This window comes from Caretta caretta, chromosome 6, assembly GCF_965140235.1.
Source record: "Caretta caretta isolate rCarCar2 chromosome 6, rCarCar1.hap1, whole genome shotgun sequence".
NCBI lineage: Eukaryota > Metazoa > Chordata > Testudines > Cheloniidae > Caretta > Caretta caretta.
The window spans coordinates 13,666,228-13,688,933 of NC_134211.1; the positions used below are offsets into that span (position 1 = coordinate 13,666,228).

At 46.7% G+C, this 22,706-nt stretch overlaps 1 protein-coding gene across 1 annotated transcript; it reads left to right on the top strand.

The window, feature by feature from the left end:
* The first annotated feature begins 1,181 nt into the window (after positions 1-1,181).
* Positions 1,182-22,370, top strand: MS4A1 (membrane spanning 4-domains A1). The gene is made up of 7 exons (XM_048855412.2): positions 1,182-1,430; positions 5,381-5,533; positions 6,697-6,816; positions 11,899-11,961; positions 15,166-15,387; positions 15,917-15,991; positions 16,123-22,370. The coding sequence occupies exons 2-7, from the start codon at positions 5,429-5,431 to the stop codon at positions 16,216-16,218; spliced, it is 681 nt and encodes a 226-aa protein (XP_048711369.1). The 5' UTR covers positions 1,182-1,430; positions 5,381-5,428; the 3' UTR covers positions 16,219-22,370.
* The last annotated feature ends 336 nt before the right edge of the window (positions 22,371-22,706 follow it).

Sequence of the window (22,706 nt, forward strand, 5' to 3'; positions counted from 1 at the left end):
AGGGAAAGTCCAATGGCTGAGGAAGGTTAACCCTCCATGATGGCCACTCAGAACAGCCATTGTGAAAGCCAGTGGCAGCAGATACAGGGAATACAAAAAGGCCTCACTGGACCCAGCAACTACACTCATACCACGGGATGCTGGTGACTTCCTCATCTAGGTCATGTAACCCTCACCCAGCCCACTGCTGCCCTGGCAACTGATTGATGGGCAAGGACCAACCCAGCCAATCATGACTCTTGGACAACTTTCTCAGGGGCCACCAGCGGCTGGCTGAAAGCCAGTTGAGTGTGCAGCAATCCGACCCCTCCAGCCTATCGGAGTGTGGGCAGCAGCATTCTCGCCACACCCTGATCAACAGCCACTGCGCTAAAGAAGCCTTTGTTGGCCGTGTCGTGGGAATGGCTGGATGGAGATGGCTCCAACCAAATGGGAAGCAGCAACAGATAAACTCAGGGTACCTGCCTGCAAAGAGCCACTGACTGTATTTGTTAGTCTCTAAGGTGCCACAAGTCCTCCTTTTCTTTTTGACTGTATGTGTGTGTGTGTGTGTGTTTCACACACACATACAACAATTTCTCTGCTGATGCCAATGGATGACACTCTAGAGAAGTCAACAGAGATCTTCCCCACCCCATTTACACTAGTAGAAAATCTGGCCCACGAATTTCTTTTAAACACTGAGGCCCAGATCCTCAATGGCATCTAACTCCCACTGACATCAATGAGTGTTGGGCATCTGTACACGTTGGAAGATCTCATAGAATCATAGAATCATAGAATATAAGGGTTGGAAGGGACCCCAGAAGGTCATCTAGTCCAACCCCCTGCTCAAAGCAGGACCAATTCCCAGTTAAATCATCCCAGCCAGGGCTTTGTCAAGCCTGACCTTAAAAACCTCTAAGGAAGGAGGTTCTGGGCCAAAGAGACCTGTCCTATTGAAGTCAAAGACAAAACTCCCATTCAGCTGTAATGGGACCAGGAGTGCTCCCAAGAAGAGCCCTTGGGGCAGAGAGATGCTCTGATCTTTGATTGTTTGGCTGGCTCCCTCGGCCACCCATCATGGCACTAAAATAATTCACCACGTCTAGTTCCTTTACTTTTGTTCTGGTAGGAAATGAAAGTTTCGTTTCTGATCGTATTCTGAAACCACATGACCGTGCAGCACAAGTTGAGCACCCAGTTGGCTACAAGAAGCTAAGAGGAGAGGCAAGAAGCCTGAAAGAAAGGCAGATAAATCCTATGTTTCCTTTGGAGGCGTCTTCCCTCTCTATTTCTGCTGCCTGAGATAAAGCTGGGTCCCAGCCCCGCTCTCCTGTTTGTCTTCACTCAGACAAGGAATAGGAAGTGGCTTTTTGAATCTACATTTGGACCTTGTCCAGCTCTTCATTGCTACGCAACAAAGGCGGCGTTGGTGGTCGACGGGACAGGTATCTTGTTAATTTCATGTACTAGCTAATGTGCATCAATAATTTCACAGTCTCTTACCTGCAAGAAGCTTTAATGAAAGTTTGTTAGCTCAGGAAATGTCAAGAGACCAACAGATTCTTCTCCAAGCTCTGAGGAATGGATGAAATGGCTTTTTGACTTTCGGGGTGAATGACAGTGTGGTTCTGAAATTAATGTGTTACCATGAATGGCTCAAATTTCACCCTAGCTTACCTCATATACAATGCCCCTGGAATTAATGGGGTTGAAGGGCATGTGATTTATGGCACATTTGGGGTCAGATCATGATCCCAGTGGCATAGGTTTAAATCTGGAGTGACTCCATTTAAGCTACTCCTGATTTACTCCAGCTAAAATGAGATCAGAACCCAGTCCAATGCTTCTTAGTACAGTTCACTGCATTGATGGTATAAGTGTTGTAGAAATACCTAGGTAAGCACAGGGTTATTACATGGAATTCCATGTATGATCTATGAGAGATGGGATTGTTCAGTGGTTAGCACATCCATCTGGGACTGAGGAGACCTAGGTTCAATTTCCTGCTTTTCTACAGACTTCTTGTGTGATGCTGGGCAAGCCACTGAATATCTCTGTGCTCCAGTTCCCTGACTGTAAAATGGGGACAACAGCACTGCCCTGCCTCACAGGGGTGTTGTGAAGCTAAACACCTTAGGTAGATATTGCCTTGTGCCACTTGGTGATTGGAGAGGAGTTGCCACTGTACCAAGAACAAACTCTCATGCTTTCTTGAGCACGGAGGGTTTGCACTCAGTGATGGAAGTCCAGCTGATTTCAGCAGGAGCAGGATGGAGCCATGAACATGCTTGTTACATTGGCAAGATACACTCTGTGGAGTCGGGCCCAGCTGACCACGTTACGCCTCTTTGCACCATGTGCACTTACCCAGGGAGCAAAGCTCTCTGCCCCCGAACAACGCATGCCCTGAAAATGGAAATGTTTCCCTTTCCAAGCGGTGGCTGCTTCCCTTCCCAAGCGGTGGCTGCTTCCCTTTCCAAAGCACGAGTGGGGAGAGAGGCAGAGGTGAATGTGGGGGTTTGTAGAAGAGGCAGGCTCTGAAGCTTTGGGGGAATGGGAGGTGTGGAGCGGCAGCAAGATTGATTTTCTGTTTGCTGTATAAACTCACTCCCCCGACTATTTTTCTTCTGTGGATCCTGATGAATTTCCCCCTCCCTGTGCTGTGCAGCAGGAGATCTTATTGCCTGTGCCCTACCTGGCTCCTTCAGGCACCACGCACACTGAAGTTGCTCTGGGAAGCAGAGGGACCCCTATGGTGTATGCTTCCCCATGGGAACTCAATCAACAGAGGACACCGCCAGTCAGATGACTGCTACCTATGCCTCTCGCCCACATGAGCTAGCTCTCTTTAGTGGAACAGGGGAGATGCACGAAACTGATGGAAGGACAAGAGTGATTTCGGTCCCTTCCCCCTTTATTCTGTAATCTCAGCTTTTAAAATACTTCATGGCCTCTCCTGACCAGAGAGAACAGTAGATTCTACTAAGGCTGATAAGTACAAAGAAATACCATTGGCTACTTCCTCTCTGCTTGTGTTGAATGCTGCTCAGGAAGGAAAACCTCTCTACTCTTAGCGCACTGCGGTGATGCTGTGGTCAAAAGCAGCAAGCTCCAGATGGAGCAAAGATATCAGAAGGGGCTTGTGAAAGGAGCGAGAAAGCATTTGTGAAATGAACAAGGTGCAGTTGCACAGACTAGCAATGAGCTCTACAGACACAGAGGAGAGAGGATCTTGTGCTGGCAGATAAAAACCAAGGACCTGATTCTCTTCTCTTGCACTCCCTTTACACTGACTTCAGCTGGGTTATTTCTGGTTTGTTCCCATGTAAATGAGAGAAATTGGAAAAGAAAGAAATTGGAAAGTGGACAAATTGGAGAGAGTCTAGCGGAGGGCAACAAAAATTATTAGGGGGCTGGGGCACATGACTTATGAGGAGAGGCTGAGGGAACTAGGATTGTTTAGTCTGCAGAAGAGAAGAATTGCGGGAGGGTGGGGGGGGGGGGAGTTGATAGCAGCCTTCAACTACCTGCAGGGCAGTTCCAAAGAGGATGGAGCTTGGCTGTTCTCAGTGCTGGCAGATGACAGAACAAGAAGCAATGGTCTCAAGTTGCAGTCAGGGAGGTCTAGGTTGGATATTATTGGACTATTTGGACTATTTCACTAGGAGGGTGGTGAAGCACTGGAATGGGTTACTTAGGGAGATGGTGGAATCTCCATCCTTAGAGGTTTTTAAGGCCCAGCTTGACAAAGACCTGGTTGGGATGATTTAGTTGGTGTTGGTTCTGCTTTGAGCAGGGGATTGGACTAGATGACCTCCTGAGGTCTCTTCCAACCCTAATCTTCTATGATTCAATGATTTTAAGGCTGGTGTAAATTGACATAGGACCACTGACTTCCCTGGAGCTACTCTGGTTGACATCTTCCAAACTTCAGTGCCTTCGGGTCTAATTCATCATTGCCCAGCACCTTGTGTTGTCATTTACATCACTGCAAAATGAGTGTGCACAGCAGAATGGCACTGTTTTACACTCAGTTTGCAGGGATATGAATGGCAACTCAAAGGGCAGTGCTGTGGGGAGTTAGGCCCAGATCCACAAAAGTATTTAGACTCCTAACTTCCATTGACGGTGGAAGTTAGGAGCCTAAATACCTTTGTAGATCTGGGCCTTAGTCCTAGTCACAGGGGCAGCTGGCCCTGGGGGCCAGGGCTCAGCTGCACCTTGGCCAGGCTTAGCCCATCTCCCCAGGTGAAGGGAACAAGTCCTGGGGTCACATGATGGTAGCATGTGATTCAGACACAAGCCTATTTGGACATACAGGCCAGGTTGAGGAAGAGACTCAAAGAAGTGGAAGGGAGACTCTCTTGCTTTCGGGGCCTGGGAAGTGAGAGAGACCTGCAGGGGACCACAGGGGAGTAGGGAAGAGATTATCTAAGCCACCCAGAAGGAAATGCCTGGCTGGAACTATCTGTGTATGGGGCAGGAGCAAAACTCCTAAGAGGGAATTAGAAGCCAAGGAGGGATGCAATGGACTAGTGAGCTTGGTTTTGAGTTAAGCTGTTAGTTTATGTTGGAAGGGGAGCAGAATTCAAATTCCCAGTGGGGAAACTGAGGCAATGGAAGGGTCCACCAGTGGATGAGGTATTACAAACATCCCTAGACACATACCTATTTCACATATTCTCCTTTCTATATCCACTATTGATTGGGTGCTAGGTGTCAGATCCTCTTCTGATGTCAGTGACTTCAGCTGAGGCTCTGGCTCTGGATGTCTAGACCCTCCAAGGAAAACTGAAGATCAGTTTTGAAAAGTCTTAACCTAAAAGACAGAGTAAGAAGAAAAACAGCTGCAGGCATACAAAGCCAACTGGCTCAATGGGATCTCTTCCCCATTCACCCAGCCATCTTGCAGTCATTCAGTACAAACGTGCTCCTTGGATAGCCACTGACTGTCAGGGCCAGGTTCTGCTCTCCGTCACACCAGCTGAAATCCAGTGGGGGAGGGGGCCATTGGCTACACCAACAACCAGCCTTAAGAAAGTGACTCAGGATTTACACTAGTGCAGTCGAGATCAGAATCTGCCCCTAGATGGATTTCCCATTTAGTGTAAGCTGAAAAACAGCCCTTAAACCAAATTGGCAGCTATAAAGGGGGCCTTACACAGTGGTAACTCTGTGGTTCCCCCATAGAAAGGTGGGGCATGGGGAAGATATAGAGATGTGCCCTTCCTGTGTGCTACAGAACGCTTCCTGTGCCCCAGCTTGCAAGCAGACTGGGACATGGGATCCATGTCCCTGGAGATGAACAGCCCACTCCAAGTCAATATGATGTAACAATGATTCCAATAGTGATCTGGTTGCTCATAAATTAACCTCTCTTGATCTCTCTCCCTAGATAAGCTGTGTCTCTGCTGTGTCTCTCCCCAGCAGCCATTGATATGCCATGGCCTTTCCCGGGACTGCGGCTAACAATGTGACCCTGCTCATCCCCCCACACAGCCCTGATGACACTCAGAAGAAATTCCCAAGAAAGAATGAGGCACTAGGGGTAAATCTGCCACCTTCTCAAACCTGCATGCATGGGAGATGGGGCACCCATTTCACTGTGGAGGAATGTCTGCTGTTCCCCTAAGGGGCTGCCAAACCTCATATGAACCACCACCCCATGAGCCAAAAGAGGGGGGGCATGATATGGCCTCAAGGAGGGAGGAAATTGGGGTTGATCTTCACTAATGCAGAGGCTAATGCGATGCACCCACACCTTGCCTGGGGAAGAGACAATTCAAGCTAGTTAAGAACATTGCATTAGGTGGTGGGTTTTTTATGGTGAGGTTTCCAAACAACTCATTCTGCAATGCTTCTAATCCCCCTAGGAGTGTGGGAATAATGCTTGGTTTCTGAATCAGTGAGGTCCTGGGCAAGCCACTTAACTGCTGTAGTGTCTCAGTTTCCCCCTCTCTTAATAACATAATACTCACTTAATAACTTAATATCTGTACTGTTAGCCTTTGGCATGAGCAGTTAGCCAATATTCAGGGCGTTGCGGAGTTGTTTCCATGAGGGTGAGAAATTGATGCTAAGCCAGGTATATTCTTTGGTGTGATCTTGTTTATTTACAAAGAATGTCCACAAAGTCCTCTTTCCCTGAACACAGTAGAACCAAACAGTAACAGGCAGCTTCCTGGCTCAGAAATCCCCAATGTCTGCCTCTCCAGTAAGCTCTGTGCCCAAACAATTCTGCTTCTGTTTCCTCTCAGGGTCACACTTGCAACTGCTTCTCCTGGCTTTTCTCTGCCTCCAACACAGAGAGCTGCAACCAATCTCCTAGCCCTTGTGTTTGCAACCAGGAAAATCCCACAGACCACATGGTTTAGTTCTGACCTGCCATGAACCTATTGCCTTGGGCAATAGCCTTCATTGTTTTCTGCTGTCTTTACTACATAAACGGCCTTGAGTGCACCTTCTGTTGAGCCTGGAGGAATGTGCTTGGCCCATCCATTAGCTGTAATGAGGTTTGTGATTGTGTTTGGATCCAAGAGCCCATGACGGCAGCTGGTAGCCCCTTTCAACTCCATAGGGAGTTGTGAGGTTTAACTAATTAATGTGTCTAATTAATTAACATGTAATGCTTTGGGGCACCTTCGGAGGTGGGTAAGTGCTTATCATTAGGAGAACCTTACTGACTGTACTGACTTTGTTCTCTCCCTGCAGGCCATACAGATCATCGTCGCCTTAATACACCTTGGCCTTGGGGGCATCTTGTTCTTCTCCTCAAAAGAATCTCTCCCCCTGTGCATGGCTTCCTGGTATCCGTTCTGGGGAGCAGCGCTTGTAAGTGGAATACATGGAATTATTATTGCTGAAACACAGGGGTGGCTAAATGGATGCTGGCTCTAGAGATAGGAACGATGTGGAGTTATGGATTGATGGCTGAATAAACGTGGTATTGAGAAAAGCAGTGGAAGGGTGGCTTCATGGATTCTAAATATGGTCTCCATAAATACTGCCATGCAGATTCGGCGCACCACAGTCGCACCACTTGGGCAGAGCAATGGGAACAGAATCTTCCCTTGCTGGGAATATCCCTGGCATGGGGGAATCCCCAGCAGGCAGACAACTAGCAGAGCTGACTTCTACCCATCCTGTCCCACATAGAATCATAGAATCATAGAATATCAGGGTTGGAAGGGACCTCAGGAGGTCATCTAGTCCAACCCCCTGCTCAAAGCAGGACCAATCCCCAATTAAATCATCCCAGCCAGGGCTTTGTCAAGCCTGACCTTAAAAACTTCTAAGGAAGGAGATTCTACCACCTCCCTAGGTAACGCATTCCAGTGTTTCACCACCCTCCTAGTGAAAAAGTTTTTCCTAATATCCAACCTAAACCTCCTCCACTGCAACTTGAGACCATTACTCCTTGTCCTGTCCTCTTCTACCACTGAGAATAGTCTAGAACCATCCTCTCTGGAACCACCTCTCAGGTAGTTGAAAGCAGCTATCAAATCCCCCCTCATTCTTCTCTTCTGCAGACTAAACAATCCCAGTTCCCTCAGCCTCTTCTCATAAGTCATGTGTTCCAGACCCCTAATCATTTTTGTTGCCCTTCGCTGGACTCTCTCCAATTTATCCACATCCTTCTTGTAGTGTGGGGCCCAAAACTGGACACAGTACTCCAGATGAGGCCTCACCAATGTCGAATAGAGGGGGACGATCACGTTCCTCGATCTGCTCGCTATGCCCCTACTTATACATCCCAAAATGCCATTGACCTTCTTGGCAACAAGGGCACACTGCTGACTCATCCCAGCTTCTCATCCACTGTCACCCCTAGGTCCTTTTCCACAGAACTGCTGCCTAGCCATTCGGTCCCTAGTCTGTAGCTGTGCATTGGGTTCTTCAGTCCTAAGTGCAGGACCCCGCACTTATCCTTATTGAACCTCATCAGATTTCTTTTGGCCCAATCCTCCAATTTGTCTAGGTCCCTCTGTATCCTATCCCTGCCCTCCAGCGTATCTACCACTCCTCCCAGTTTAGTATCATCCGCAAATTTGCTGAGAGTGCAAACCACACCATCCTCCAGATCATTTATGAAGATATTGAACAAAACCGGCCCCAGGACCGACCCCTGGGGCACTCCACTTGACACCGGCTGCCAACTAGACATGGAGCCATTGATCACTACCCGTTGAGCCCGACAATCTAGCCAACTTTCTACCCACCTTATAGTGCATTCATCCAGCCCATACTTCTTTAACTTGCTGACAAGAATACTGTGGGAGACCGTGTCAAAAGCTTTGCTAAAGTCAAGAAACAATACATCCACTGCTTTCCCTTCATCCACAGAACCAATAATCTCATCATAGAAGGTGATTAGATTAGTCAGGCATGACCTTCCCTTGGTGAATCCATGCTGACTGTTCCTGATCACTTCCCTCTCATGTAAGTGCTTCAGGATTGATTCTTTGAGGAACTGCTCCATGATTTTTCCGGGGACTGAGGTGAGGCTGACTGGCCTGTAGTTCCCAGGATCCTCCTTCTTCCCTTTTTTAAAGATTGGCACTACATTAGCCTTTTTCCAGTCATCCGGGACTTCCCCCGTTCGCCACGAGTTTTCAAACATAATGGCCAATGGCTCTGCAATCACAGCCACCAATTCCTTTAGCACATCCCTCAGTGCAGAGGCAGGATAGGGTTCAGGAGGGGTGGGCAGAGGTGTTCTGCCAACACCCAGTTGATATATGGTCCCTGAGGACCCCAGCTGCTATAAACTGCTCTGGGGGATCAGCAGCGTATCCCTTACAGCTCCCTGTAACTTGTGCCCCTAGTGTAAGCCAGGGGAGCAGAGACACAAACCCTTAAAGGCAAGGGAATGTGGCCCTGTCTCTTAACCATATTTTAATGCCCACGCCTACTGATAGAAGCAGGCTGCCTTCAAGAGATAAGGAAACACTTTACAGGCAGTGAATTCATCCCCCTCAGTCTGAGGCCTAACCTCAGCAGCGCTAGCAAACACTCAGCATTCGGCCAGTTGAGTGTGGTGTGTGGTCATGAGGGAAATGCGAGGAGGAGGCCTGCTGCTCCTACCTCCAGCATAACTCTGCCCACTTTCCCAAGCTGTGGGTAGACTGTCAAGTTCAGGTTTCAGAGTAGCAGCTGTGTTAGTCTGTATTCGCAAAAAGAAAAGGAGGACTTGTGGCACCTTAGAGACTAACCAATTTATTTGAGCATGAGCTTTCGTGAGCTAATGCATCTGATGAAGTGAGCTGTGGCTCACGAAAGCTTATGCTCAAATAAATTGGTTAGTCTCTAAGGTGCCACAAGTCCTCCTGTTCTTTTTGTCAAGTGCTGTGTCTGCTCTGTGCCAGCCACAGCTCCAAGGGTTGCAAAGCCACAGAGCTACTAGTGAGGCCAGACAGCACCTAGTATCAAAGCCGGTAACTCCTCTGCAACCATAGCTGCTACTCCTTCTGACTGACTGAGTGGGAGCCCGCAGCGTAGACTACCTCCTCCTCATGGTTTCCTGTCCAGATTTCTAAACAAAGAACATATGGCACAGCCATCTTCCTCAAGGACAGTCCCTGACTTCAATCCTATCAGAAACAATGGGAAGTTGTGTTCATTACGGTTGCCAACTTTCTACTCACACAAAAGCGAACACCCTACTACCCCCATCCCGCCCCTTCTCCGAAGCCCTGCCCCCACTCATCCCATCCCTCCTCCTTCTGTTATTCACTCTCCCTACCCTCACTCACTCGCTCATTTTCACCGGTCTGGGGCATGGGGATTGGGGTGCAGGGATGTGAGGGCTCCGGCTAGGGGTGCGGGTTCTGGTGTGGGGCTGGGAATGAGGGATTTGGGGTACAGGAGGGGACTCTGGGCTGGGGCAAGGGGTTGGGGTGGGGGGGGTGAGGGCTCTGGCTGAGGGATGAGGGGTTTGAGGTACAGGAGGGGGGCTCTGGGCTGAGGGATTCAGAGTGAGTGAGGGGGCTCCGGGTTGGGGCAGAGGGGTTACGGGTGCAGACGCTTACCTCAGGCAGCTCCTGGGAGCGGCGGCATGTCCCCACTCTGGCTCCTGCACAGAGGTGAGGCCAGGCGCCTTGCGCACTGCTCTGTCTGCAGGTACCACCCCCACAGCTCCCATTGGCCGCGGTTCCTGGCTAGTGGGAGCAGCAGAGCCGGCACTTGAGGCGGGGGCAGCATGCGGAGGAGCCCCCTGGGTACCCCTATGCATAGGAGCCAGAGCGGGGACATGCAGCTGCTTCCGGGAGCCGCACGGAGCCTCATCAGGCAGGGAGGCTGCCTTAGCCCTGCTGTGCCGCCAACCAGACTGTTAACAGCTCGGTCAGTGGTGCTGACCGGAACCACCAGGGTCCCTTTTTGACTGGCCATTCCGGTCGAAAACCGGACACCTAGCAACCCGAGGGGTCATAGAAGCAGCATCATTTTTACGTGGCAAGGCTTTAGTGGAATGGCAGCCATCTTCCTTGAGGGCAATCTGTGGCTTCAATTCCAATGGAAACAATGGGATGTGGCAACCATTTTTAGTAGAGGCATATGCCAGTGACCATGTTTATTGAGGGCATGAGTAGCTTCAATCCCATTGTGAATCATGGAAAATGGCAGTCATTTTGAGTAAGGGAAAATTGCTGCAACAATGGCAAAGAAAGGATACAGTGATCCTTCATAACTTTGCTTAACTGCAACCTAACTTCTTCAAATGTACACTGTCACTAATTTGCAGTGAGGTTTAGCAATATGGGAGTTGTCAGGGATAAAAAAACAGTCACTTGTTAGCAAACAAAGTCCAAAAGAAGGTGAGATGCTGGGGGGAGGCTTAAAGGTCCAATTTTTAATTATTTTCCCCTGAGAAACTAAATAGCAGATTTTAGTTGAAAATCTTCAGCAAATTCAGTCTTTACTCCACCCCTGCAATGTGGAGAATGATATGTAACCAATCCTGCTAGGGCCAGCAGTGGGATTTGAACCGGGAAACACTGAAAGTCTCTACTGCTTATGCTAAAGAACTAAATTCTATAAGCTGGAAGCTGTGTAAATCTAAAACTTTTTATATGAACCAGGCACTAGAAAGTGACAAAGACTCAGTGTGTGTTACAGAAACACTATATTGGACATCGACGACAAAGCGGTTGAATCCATGTTTTAAGTGAAAAACTGAATCCAGCCTTAATTATAGATACTCTGGACAGATGTATTCTCATATTTACCTATGGGCTGAATAGATCATAAATCAACATCCTTCTATCAAAGAGGGAGAGAGAGAACAGTGACACAGATGTTTCATAAGATGTTCCTATTTTTGTTTTGATTTGACCCAGACATATGTCTTGCCATGGGCCACTGGTTGCTTTCTGATCACTGGCACATTAGTGGGGCTACTGGCTGCTCCCTGATCACTTGAATTAACATGCAAGGGATAGGACCAAGCTGTTTTATTTTAACTTTCTTTCTGTAGGTGAAGTGACATGTTAGTCCCAGCCCAGGGCACTCTAATTGGGCTAATTTGTCACAGGAAGGATGTAGTCCAGGGGGGAGGGATAGCTCAGTGGTTTGAGCATTGGCCTGCTAAATCCAGGGTTGTGAGTTCAATCTTGAGGGTGCCTTTTAGGGATCTGGGGAAAAAATTGGGGATTGTCCTGCTTTGAGCAGGGAGTTGGACTGGATGACCTCCTGAGGTCCCTTCCAACCCTCCTATTCTATGATTAGGCAATGAGATGGACAGATGAGAAAGCTGTGAGAGGGATGGGTATGTATGCTTGGGGTTGGTGGGTGTATATGGATAGGGTGGGTGGATGGAATGTTCAGACCTATGGATGGGTCGGGGAGGAGCTCTTTATCTAAAACTTTAAAGTGACCCTCACCTTAATTAATGATCATTTTCTCTTTTCTTTACAGTTCATCATTTCTGGGTCCCTCTCAGCTGCAACTGCAACTGCAACGAATATCACAGAGGGTCTGGTGAGCTATGCAGTATCCTGTTATTGGGAGAGACTTACAAGTTAACACTAAGGGGAGAAATCAGAGCCCTTGTCTGTCAAGAATGCCCTCCGGGATATGGCTGGTGTCCCATGGGGAGGAGCATGCAAAGGTGAAACTCAGAATTGAACGAATTCCCCTCTCACTCAAGGAGAGACGGATTGCTGCAGAAGTACACATGGGTTTGCTTGAAACACGATTCCATATAATGGGTAGACTAGGGAGGTGGTGGAATCTCCATCCTTAGAGGTTTTAAAGGCCCGGCTTGACAAAGCCCTGGCTCGGATTGGTCCTGCTTTGAGCAGGGGTTTGGACTAGATGACCTCCTGAGGTCTCTTCCAACCCTAATCTTCTATGATTCTATAAAAATATGCATTAAATGTGGCATAATGCATGCAAAAGCTAGAAAATGCCTAAGTTAAGGTTGCCCACACAACTTTAACAGTGCCCCCTTGTGCATCTGCATTATTGCAGTAGTTTGTTTTCTCTGCATGACCAAGCCTGATTTCAGAGCATGGGTTGCATGGGGCTCAGTGAATGAGCCAGCTCTGCTCAATATTTTTCTTTATGCTTAACTCTTCCATGAATGGACCTCCTGCCTCATTCACTGAACACCATCCGAACTGCTTGGTTAATATGGCAGGATGTGACAGGATATACGATCCCTCAGAGACCTGAGAATGAGAGAGCCATAGGACTCAGGGCTGGGAAGGCAAGGGTTAATGGACAGAGATCAGTCTGCTAGGGCTCATTAGAGGTCCAGTCTGCAGTAGTTATAAGATGACAGCTTCCTGGTCTGAGGGCAATGATCCATCTGATCCTTGGAGGAAAAGGTTCTGTTTGTTTCCATTTGGGACTTGGACAGGAGTCAGTGAACTGAGATGAAGACAGTTTCCTCCTGAAGCAGAGCAGGCTGTGTCATTTTGGTTTGGATCTTCACCCCACACTGGGCATCAAGACCCAGCCATCTAGGTGAAAACTGGGAGTTCTAATTACTAGGCCACGTGGACCCAAACTTAGGTCTGGGTCTGGGAAAAAGCTTCTGGACTGATATTTAAAATAACTCCCCAAAAGCCGCTGTTTAGGAACATAGGAGATAGGACTGGAAGGGACCTGCTAGGTAATCAAGTCCAGGCACCTGACATGGTGGGAAACCACATCATAGAATCCAACACATAAATATACCAAGCTCCATCTTAAAACTAGTTGGGTTGTTAGCCCCCACTCCTGCTTTTGTGAGGCTGTTCCAGATCCTTGCTCCCTGCATGAATTGAAACTTTCCTCTCATTTCCAGCCTAAATTTATTCATGGCCTGTTTATCCCCATTCCTTCCTTTGCCAACATTGTCCTTTAGCTTAAATAGCTCATCTCCGTCCTTGGTGTTTACCAACCTGATGTATTTATAGAGAGCAATCAGATTCCCTCCCCCGCACCCAGACTTCATTTGTTTGAGGATCCCTTGTGGATCCTGTCTAAATTAATCTGCAGAATTAGTCTTCCCTTTAAAAGGAGAGGGCCCAGAGGATGTGGATATTTACCTTCCTGTGGAGGCATTAATTGTCCTATTAGGGACGAGGAAGTGGGTCTATGCCATGTTTTCTCTGGGGAAGAGGAAGGAATCTCAGGAGAGTTGGGGATGGCAACCTAGATGGCCACCTATAACTAGGGTCTGTTATTGGAATTCTAAGAGCTTGTCTAGATGGAGAGTTAGTGCTCAGCAAGCTGGGGTGTAAATCTTCAGTGCTGTGATGGGGTGGAGTAGGCCCAAAGGGCTCATGCTGGCAGCCTCATGGTCCTGCCACACCCCATCCCAGACAGGAGCAGAAGAGAAGTCCGCCAAGTGGCCTAGAGTGACTGCAGGGGAAGCAACCAATCAGAAGGGCTGCAGGAGTGGCCAATCAGGGGGCAGCAGTTCTATATAAAAAGGAGCGCTGGAGCTGGAAAAGAGGACTATGTTCCTGGTTGGGTGAAAAAGCAGAGGTTCATGGACAGCTCAGTGCGGCAAGGAACTGGGGGTGCTAAGAAGGAGCTCCTGGCTGGCTGCTGGGACTGAACAAGGACTGAGTCCAGGGAGGGCTGCAGGAACACAATGTCTCCAGAGAGGAGGTCCTGGGGCTGTGGCCTCATACCAGGGCTGGGGGAAGTAAAGAGTGCCTACCCTGGAAGGGGTTTATGATGTTCCACCTACAGTCAGTTTGTGTGGCTTGGCTGGATGGCTGAGTCACTGAAGACTCACCGAAGAAACCACTGGGGGTGGCGGGGCACTCACAAGAGGTGGGTGCTGCCCCATTCCACAAACTCTGTGATTGCAGGCACACACACTTGACCAGTTCGTGGTGGTTTCACTGAATTGTTTATTTAGAAAACAAACAAAACAAAAAAATTCAGAAAAAAAATGTTTTGACATTTTTGAAATGGTTTGAACTGACTTTTCAAATCAAATTATCCTCGAATTTTATTTTTATATTTTAAAAAAATGTTTGCAATTGTAATGAAACGTTTCATTTGGCTCAAAGTGAATTTTTTTTGATTTGCTGAAAAATTTTTATTTTGATGCCAAAACAATTGTTTTTATTTTTGAAAATTGCCAGTGAACCAAAAAATCCATGATTTGCACAACTCTAATCCTATGATACTATGTAAAATTGCCCATTAAGGAGACAGAATCCAGGTGTGATTAGCGCACTTAACTTCACCATTTCCTGACTTTGTCCTTCATTTAGCAATTTAATCATTTATTTCCGATGGCCAAGGTAAGATGTAATCTTTTTTCACTCTGTTAGTACTTTAAAAAAAATTGCTGAACTGTTTTTGTTCACATTTTCCCCAAAAGTTCATTCATGGGCTTAAAACAAACATGGAAAATTGCAGCCTAGAAAGTGAAAAGTTTGACGAAGTTCTAAGTAACTGAAAAAGCCCTTTAACATTCAGGCAACCTTAACCATAGAGTGTTGCTAATCACTCTGTCTATTAAAAGGGAGTGCTTCTCTGCCATATGTGTATTTTGTTGTTCTCTTTATCTGTGCGTGGAGGGATGAAGTCAGAGGAAATGGGGCAAAAGAAGGCTGGAATGTTGCAAATATGGGTTGCTGTGCTTATGTATGTATATGGCTCAATACTCAGTGGCCATGTGTCTGGGTATTGATATGACTGTCCTAACCTGTGCCCTCTGCATATCTCTTTCAGGAGGCAGGCAGCAATATGTTGAATGCCATCAGCTTCCTTGCCTCATTAGCTGGAGGAATAATGTTGGGAATTGATTTGATTAATATTTGCATTCTAAACAAGTACAAAGTTTCCATCCCAATTTTGGATAAAATCCACTTAGTCAGCTTCCTTCTCCCTCATCGCTGTGAAGAAAGCCCCATCCCTTGGGACTACTGTCAGAGCATTGGTTCTTACAAGACGGTAAGTGCTGTGGTTCCACAAGGTGCTATGAATTCTGTGTCTTCTGAGCTATTTAGAACTGGTGATGGCTCAGCATCTAAGGGGAGGGTCAGTGCTTGGGTTTGGAGAGTTATCCATGTTCATTGGACTCTCATGGACCTTAGTATTAGCATGGGAGATGTTTAAAGACAACAGGCACTGTCTGGAACTTGGATGCATGATAGCATGAGGAACATTGTTAGAAAATAATTGTAGCAAATGCTCATTAAACTCTCTGAAACATTAGAGAAGGTTCAAGTCTTGTTTTATGCAAACTGATAGGGTTTTGTTTTTCGTCTCCCCATTCAGGCCCTTGTGGTGTTTTCTCTCTTTGGGCTAAATTCTGCTCTTGGTTATATTGGTGTAATTCCCCTGAATCCAAACTGCATTGACTTCAGTGGAATTAACTCTAGATTTACACTGGTGTAGATGACACCAGATTTTGGCCCTATTAGTCCATAGCAGATAGTGTCACTAATTGTATCTCTCTCTTATTGGCTGTGTGGCATAGGGAATCTTGGCCTTGATGCTGATCTTCTCTGTAATCCAGAACATCGTTTCTAAAGACGCTATCTCCTCCGACTCGGTGAGGACTTAAGATGTTAAGTCAGTGGCTCTATCAGGGTGGGGGTTCTTTGTCTGGGCTGAGGGAGTGGATGGACAAGGAAGATGGTGGCAAGGAGACCCACCAGGTAGTGATTTTGTCTTTTCTTCCAGGATAAGTCACAGGATCATGAGGCAGAGCAAGTGTTTCCTTTGCTGTCACCCCCACAACCACAGTTCAGCAACGGAACCAGTCCTCCATGGCAGTAGTCTATCAGCAGCATCCAACAAACTCCAAGCAGCTTTCATGGGTAAAAAGCATATATGCGTGGTGCCTGAATCTCTCCCTCATCTTGCAGATAAGACGCCCTTCTCTCTCTTACTGAGTCTGGTCCAGAGATCACATGTGTTTTTACGCAGAAGGGAAGATGGGCAATAATGACTCACTAGCTTTATCCATCCTCTTGGAAAAGACCTCCTAAATGACTCTTACGCCAGCTTCTTCAATAATGGGTTGAAAAGGTATTGTGAGTTGGTTCTTTCAATCTCACTTGACCTGAGTGTATGGGAGTGGTGGGTGTACCTCTCATCTCCCAATGGAATGGATTTCACGGCAACTTTAGAAATCCTGGAAGACATTGTAACTGTGTTGAAATGTCACAGGGTGATGAGCTGTTTCCCAGACAGAGCATGGAGAACAGAAGAGACCTATTAAAGCAGCAGCAACCTCTATTGATGGTGGTTGGGTTTTTTTCTTTGCTCCCAAATTTCACCCTGTTAGGCTGAAATTTGCGAAGCCCCAGTTTGTTTTTAGGTGCACATGGAGTTTAAAAGGGGAAGTAGCTCAGCTACATCTGAGACTGTATAGAGGGACAAATACATGACATTCCCTACTTGTAAAATAGTTCTTATGCCACTCTTTTTTTTTTTTGAATGGTTCTCTTGCCAAAATGGGTAGCAGTAGAAAGATGAAATTTCCTAGAAAAATAGCCTTCATTTAGGAGAAGGACCCTGGAGAGTTCTGGTGAAGATCAGCTTGAATTTGGCACTAAAGGCTGAGGGTAGGTATCAGTTAAATAAGACACCTGTAGGGATTTTTACCCTTAATTACCTAAAAGCCAGGCAATTCAATACTAAGGTTAAATTTACAAGAAACCCAACATTAGAAAATGTGGAAAGTAACTATTAAAAAACCCAAACTACCTTAAGTCTGGCTTCCCTCAGGGACAGTTTGTGGAGCCTTTATTTTAGTGAGTAGAACTGGGTGAGTAATTGACTTTTTTTGATTTGGTGGCTGACCAAAAAAATCTGACAAGATTTTTGTTCTCGGGTTAACCCAAAATGACAATCTTTTTTTTTTTTCCCAGCAAGAAACCAAAGCCGCCACCACCACCACCACCAAAAACTTTGTTTTCGGTCAAATTAAATGTTTATTCAATCCAAATTGTTTTATTTTGGGGTCTCTTACCCTTAAGTTATGGTTTTTTTTAAGTTAAATCTAGCTGAATTTCTAAATAAAATGACACATTTCAACTTTGAAACATTTCCCCGTGTCAAAAGCTTTGCTAAAGTTAAGGAATAACATGTCCACTGCTTTCCCCTCATCCACAGAGCCAGTTATCTCTTCATAGAAGGCAATTAGATTAGTCAGGCATGACTTGCCCTTGGTGAATCCATGCTAACTGTTTCTGATCACTTTCTTCCCCTCTAAGTGGTTCAGAATTGATTCCTTGAGGACCTGCTCCATGATTTTTTCCAGGGACTGAGGTGAGGCTGACTGGTCTTTAGTTCCCTGGATCCTCCTTCTTCCCTTTCTTAAAGATGGGCACCAGATTAGCCTTTCCAGTCACCTGGGACCTCCCCCGATGGCCATGAGTTTTCAAAGATAATGGCCATTGGCTCTGCAATCACATCCACCAATTCCTTTAGCACCCTGGGATGCAATGCATCCGGCCCCATGGATTTGTGCTTGTCCAGCTTTTCTAAATAGTCCCAAACCACTTCTTTCTCCACAGAGGTCTGGTCACCCCTCCCCCCCCCCCCATGCTGTGCTGCCCAGCGCAGCAGTCTGGGAGCTGACCTTGTTTGTGAAGACAGAGGCAAAAAAAGCATTGAGTACATTGCTTTTTCCACATCCTCCGTCACTAGGTTGCCTCCCTCATTCAGTAAGGAGCCCGAACTTTCCTTGACTTTCTTCTTGTTGCTAACATCTGAAGAAACCCTTCTTGTTACTCTTAACATCTCTTGCTAGCTGCAAGTCCAGGTGTGATTTGGCCTTCCTGATTTCACTCCTGCATCCCCGAACAATATTTTTATACTCTTCCCTATTGAAGTAGTCTTATTGGTTCCAGTGGAACAACTCGCCACTTGTGTAAGGGAGCCACAATCTTGATCTGAGAAAGCCAGATCTTTAATCATCCCTTCCTTGTTCCCTTTGTGCATTCTTTTTCAAAGGAACCCAAGGGATTTAAGCACCCACCGCCATCAGCTCATATGAAAACCCCAGCCTTCATATCCAGGTTAAAAGGCATGCTTTTGTATCAGGGACTCAAAGCCTGCAGCTTTGCTTATTGCTTAAAATGTGTACAGCTTCTGTAGTTGTAGACTGCCCAGCTGCAAGGGGAGAAATGTACTCCACAAATAATTGGTTTAGAACTGGTTTCATGTTTCTAATATTAACACACTAGCTCTGTGTCTAATGATGCTGGCTGGCACATGGAATCACAGCACCCAGACCTGTGAGCTGCTGGGCACTTTGAAGGATTGGGCCTTTAATGACATGTAGGGATTGATCACGATCAGCATGTTATTTGTCTAATACAAAACTGGGAAAGCAGTGGGGTTTTTTTCTGTGGCATGTGAATGGCCTTTAAGAAAGCTAGAATCAGCATCACAACTGTGAGATTAAAAGTACAGGAAAGCATTCTGTCCATCATAGGCGCTGACTTTCTAATGTGCCAGGGGATGCTTAACCCCTGGCTCTGTGCCAGACCCTGCCCCCACTCCCCTCCTTCCCCAAGGCCCTGCCTCTTCCTGCCCCATTCAACCCCCTTCCCCAAGTGCACTACACACTCACTCCTCCCTTCTGCTGCCCCCAGCACCTCCTGCATGCTGCAAAACAGCTGATCACGGTGGGCGGAATGTGCTGGGAGAGAATGGGAGGCGCTGATCATTGGGGTCCACTGGGCGGGGGGGGGCGCTGATAGGGGGGCTGTCGGTCAGTGCTCAGCACCAACCATTTTTTCCCAAGCACCCACGGAGTTGGTGCCTATGTTCGTCAGCACTGGTAGGTGGAGACTAGGTAGCCTGAACCGAAAGTTGCCCAATTAAACCAGTTGAAAGACAAGAATTATCTCATAAGGCCAGGGGTTTCCAAAGGGCCACAGTAATATGTCAGCAGCCCCACCCCCTCCCCTGAGCCTGCCATGCCCTCGCTCCCAGTGCCTGGCAACCCCGCTGATCAGCACATCCCTGCACCTCCTGATCACTGTTTCTGACGTGCAGGAGGCTCTGGTGGGGAGGGGGACAAGCCAAGGCATGGCAGGCTCCGGGGAAGGGGTGGAGTGGGGGCAGGGCCTGTGGCAGAGCCAGGGGTTGAGCGGTGAGCACCCACCGGCACATTGGAAAGTTGGCGCCTGTAGCTTCAGCCCCAGAGTCGGTACCTATACAAGGAGCTGCATATTAACTTCTGAAGAGCCACATCTGGCTCCGGAGCAGTACATGCAACGTTAGCTCTGTCCCCTGTGGGTCTATGTCTACATTGCAGTATAAGCTCAGAGACAGGGATTTGAGTCAACTGGCCTGTGTTAGGGAATTCTTTATTAATCAAGTAATTTCATAGAGTTTTGTAGATATTAAGGTCAGAAGGGACCATTATGATCATCCAGTCTGACCTCCTGCACAACGCAGGCCACAGAATCTCACCCACCCACTCCTGCGATAAACCTCTCACCTATGGCTGAGCTCTTGAAGTCCTCAAATCATGGTTTAAAGACTTCAAGGTGCAGAGAATTCTCCAGCAAGTGACCTGTGCCCCACACTACAGAGGAAGGCGAAAAACCCCTGGGGCCTCTTCCAGTCAGCCACTCCATTATCTTCCCTGGGATCGATACCAGCTGACTGGCCTGTAATTATTTGGGTCAACCCGTTTACACTTTTTTTTTAATTGTCACAATACTAGCTTTCTTCCCCGGTGATTCAGGACTTACTGAAAGTCAATATTAACTGTCCAGTGAGCTCCTCAGTCAGCTCTTCTAAAACCCTTGGATGCAAATTATTTGGAGCTGCTGATTTAAAAATGTCTAACTTTAGTAGTTGCTGTTTAACACCCTCCAGAGATACTAATGGAATGGAACCGTATGATGAGATTAGCATCTGTTTAGTCTCAAGTACAGAACAGAAATATTTATTCAACCCTTCTGTTGCTCTTGTTCTCTACCTGTGGCACACAATAGTGTAGTGTCCAGAGGGCTGTAGTAGTGTGGCCTAGTTGTTGGAGTTGGTGTGTGGGGGCTGGGTGGTATTATTGGCCTCTGGCCTACAGGAGGTCAGACTAGATGATCTGGTGGTCTTTTCTGCCCTTAAACTCTAAGACTCTATGACATAGATGGACATTTTACAATGGTTGGAGCATTCGTGGCAGTAATACAGCTAAGGTTGCCTAAGCATTTCCAGATACTTGTTTTCGGTATCTCTGATCAGGCTGAAAGACTAAAGCTTTGGAGTGAAGTTTTCAAGCCCTAATCCATGTCCAGAGAGTCAAAATTTGAACAAAACTGGTTTCTCTGAAGAAAGAAAACAAAACCCAAACAAACATAATTCATTATCCATTCTCTTTTGTGAACTTTTTTTGGAGTGCTTCAGTGCTGAAGTGGGAGGGAGAGGGAGCTGACATCTGTCAGCGAAAACAGTTCAGATTCTGGTGCAAACTGGCTTTGATTTAGCTGAATGATACAGATTTGAAAAGCATAATTCATGCATCTGTGGAAGTTGTTTCTAGCATCGCAAGTGCTGCTTGGCAACCCTTTCTCAGAGCCCTAAAGGGAGGGGGCTAATTTAGGATTGCAGCAAAAAATGGTGAGCCCTGCTTTCATTTAATGTGCTCTTCAGGAGCCATTGCCACTCAGTGAAGGAGGCAGCGGCTTCTCATGTCCTGACTCATGCACCCAAACAAGGAGGCAGTGTGCTTTAATGGATAGATTACTGGCTTAGTATGCAGGAGACCTGAGTTCTAATCCTGGCTTTGTTGGGTGACCTTGGGCAAGTCATGTTGCTGCCCTGTGCCTTGGTTTCCATTGCTGTAAAATGAGGTTAATGATATTAATCTCCTTTGTAAAGGGTTTTGAGATCCAAGGGTAAAAAGAACTAGGTAGTAGTGTTATGAGCCAAATTCTATACTCACAATAGTGTGAATCATGGTGTATCATTTACTCCAGGTCTCCCTTCTTGGTGAGTGGACACAGTGCATCATGGAAGATATAGTCCAGCTGGGGAGCCTGGCCCAGGGAGGAGAATGGGGATATAAGGAAACTGAACTACAACTCCCAGGAAGTACCACAGTGGTAGATTTTAATCAAAATATTTCAGTTTTGGTTGTTTTAAAAAACTTTTTATCAAATTGAAATTTGCTTTTCTCTAAAACACTTTTCATGAACAATTTAGTTTAATCAAAAACCCAATTTTCCATCAAAAAACAGTTAAATTTTCAGCCAGCCCTGCTAAGATGCCTCTCTTAATGCATGTGGGCAATTCCATTGACTTCAGAATACAGTTGGAATGGATTGCCAGTTAAACAAGTTTGCAATAAAAAATTAGTTAAAAGTAGCTGAAAGGTCCCTAAAAACAGTTTGAAATCTCCAGTCCTTCTCCCTACGTGCTCCCACCTACCTCTTCTCATCACTCCCTACCTCAAAGGTTGCCTCCATTATGTATCCTTCCCTCTCACCCACCCGTTAAACGCTTGCAGTAATAACTCCCCACACCATTTGCCTTGCTCAGTCAGATGCGTTGTAGCAGATAAATGAACACTGTCAGCAGCCTGGTAGGCTCCTGTGTTGGAGGGATGGGTTCAGCAGGTGATCTTTCACCTGTAAAGGGTTAAGAAGCTAGAAGCTGGAGTGGGGGAGAAACAAAGGGTCTGAGTCTGTCTGTGTGATGCTTTTGCCGGGCCAGAACAAGAATGAAGTCTTAGATTACTTACTAAGTTCTAACTAGATATGCGTCAGATTCTGTTTTGTTTAAATGGCTGATAAAATAAGCTGTGCTGAATGGAATGTATATTCCTGTTTGTGCCTTTTTGTAACTTAAGGTTTTGCCTAGAGGGATTCTCTGTGTTTTGAATCTGATTACCCTGTAAGGTATTTACCATCCTGATTTTACAGATTCTTTTACTTTTTCTTCAATTAAAATTCTTCTTTTAAGAACCTGATTGCTTTTTCATTGTTCTTAGGATCCAAGGGTTTGGGTCTGTGCTCACCTATGCAAATTGGTGAGGATTTTTATCAAGCCTTCCCTAGGAAAGGGGGTGTAGGGTTTGGGAGGATTTGGGGGGGGGGGGAAGACATTTCCAAGCAGGCTCTTTCCCTGTTAGATGCTTGGTGGTGGCAGCAATCAATCCAAGGGCAAAAGGTAAAATAGTTTGTACCTTGCGGAAGTTTTAACCTAAACTGCTAAAAATAAGCTTAGGGGGTTTTCATGCAGGTCCCCACTTCTGTACCCTAGAGTTAAGAGTGGGGAAGGAACCTTGACACCATGTCCAG

Coding starts and splice junctions, on each gene's coding strand:
- MS4A1 (XM_048855412.2), top strand. CDS start 5,429: ATGGCCTTTCCCGGGACTGCGGCTAACAATGTGACCCTGCTCATCCCC. Junction 5,534..6,696: donor GAAAGAATGAGGCACTAGGG/GTAAATCTGCCA, acceptor CTCTCCCTGCAG/GCCATACAGATCATCGTCGC. Junction 15,388..15,916: donor GCATTGGTTCTTACAAGACG/GTAAGTGCTGTG, acceptor TGTGTGGCATAG/GGAATCTTGGCCTTGATGCT.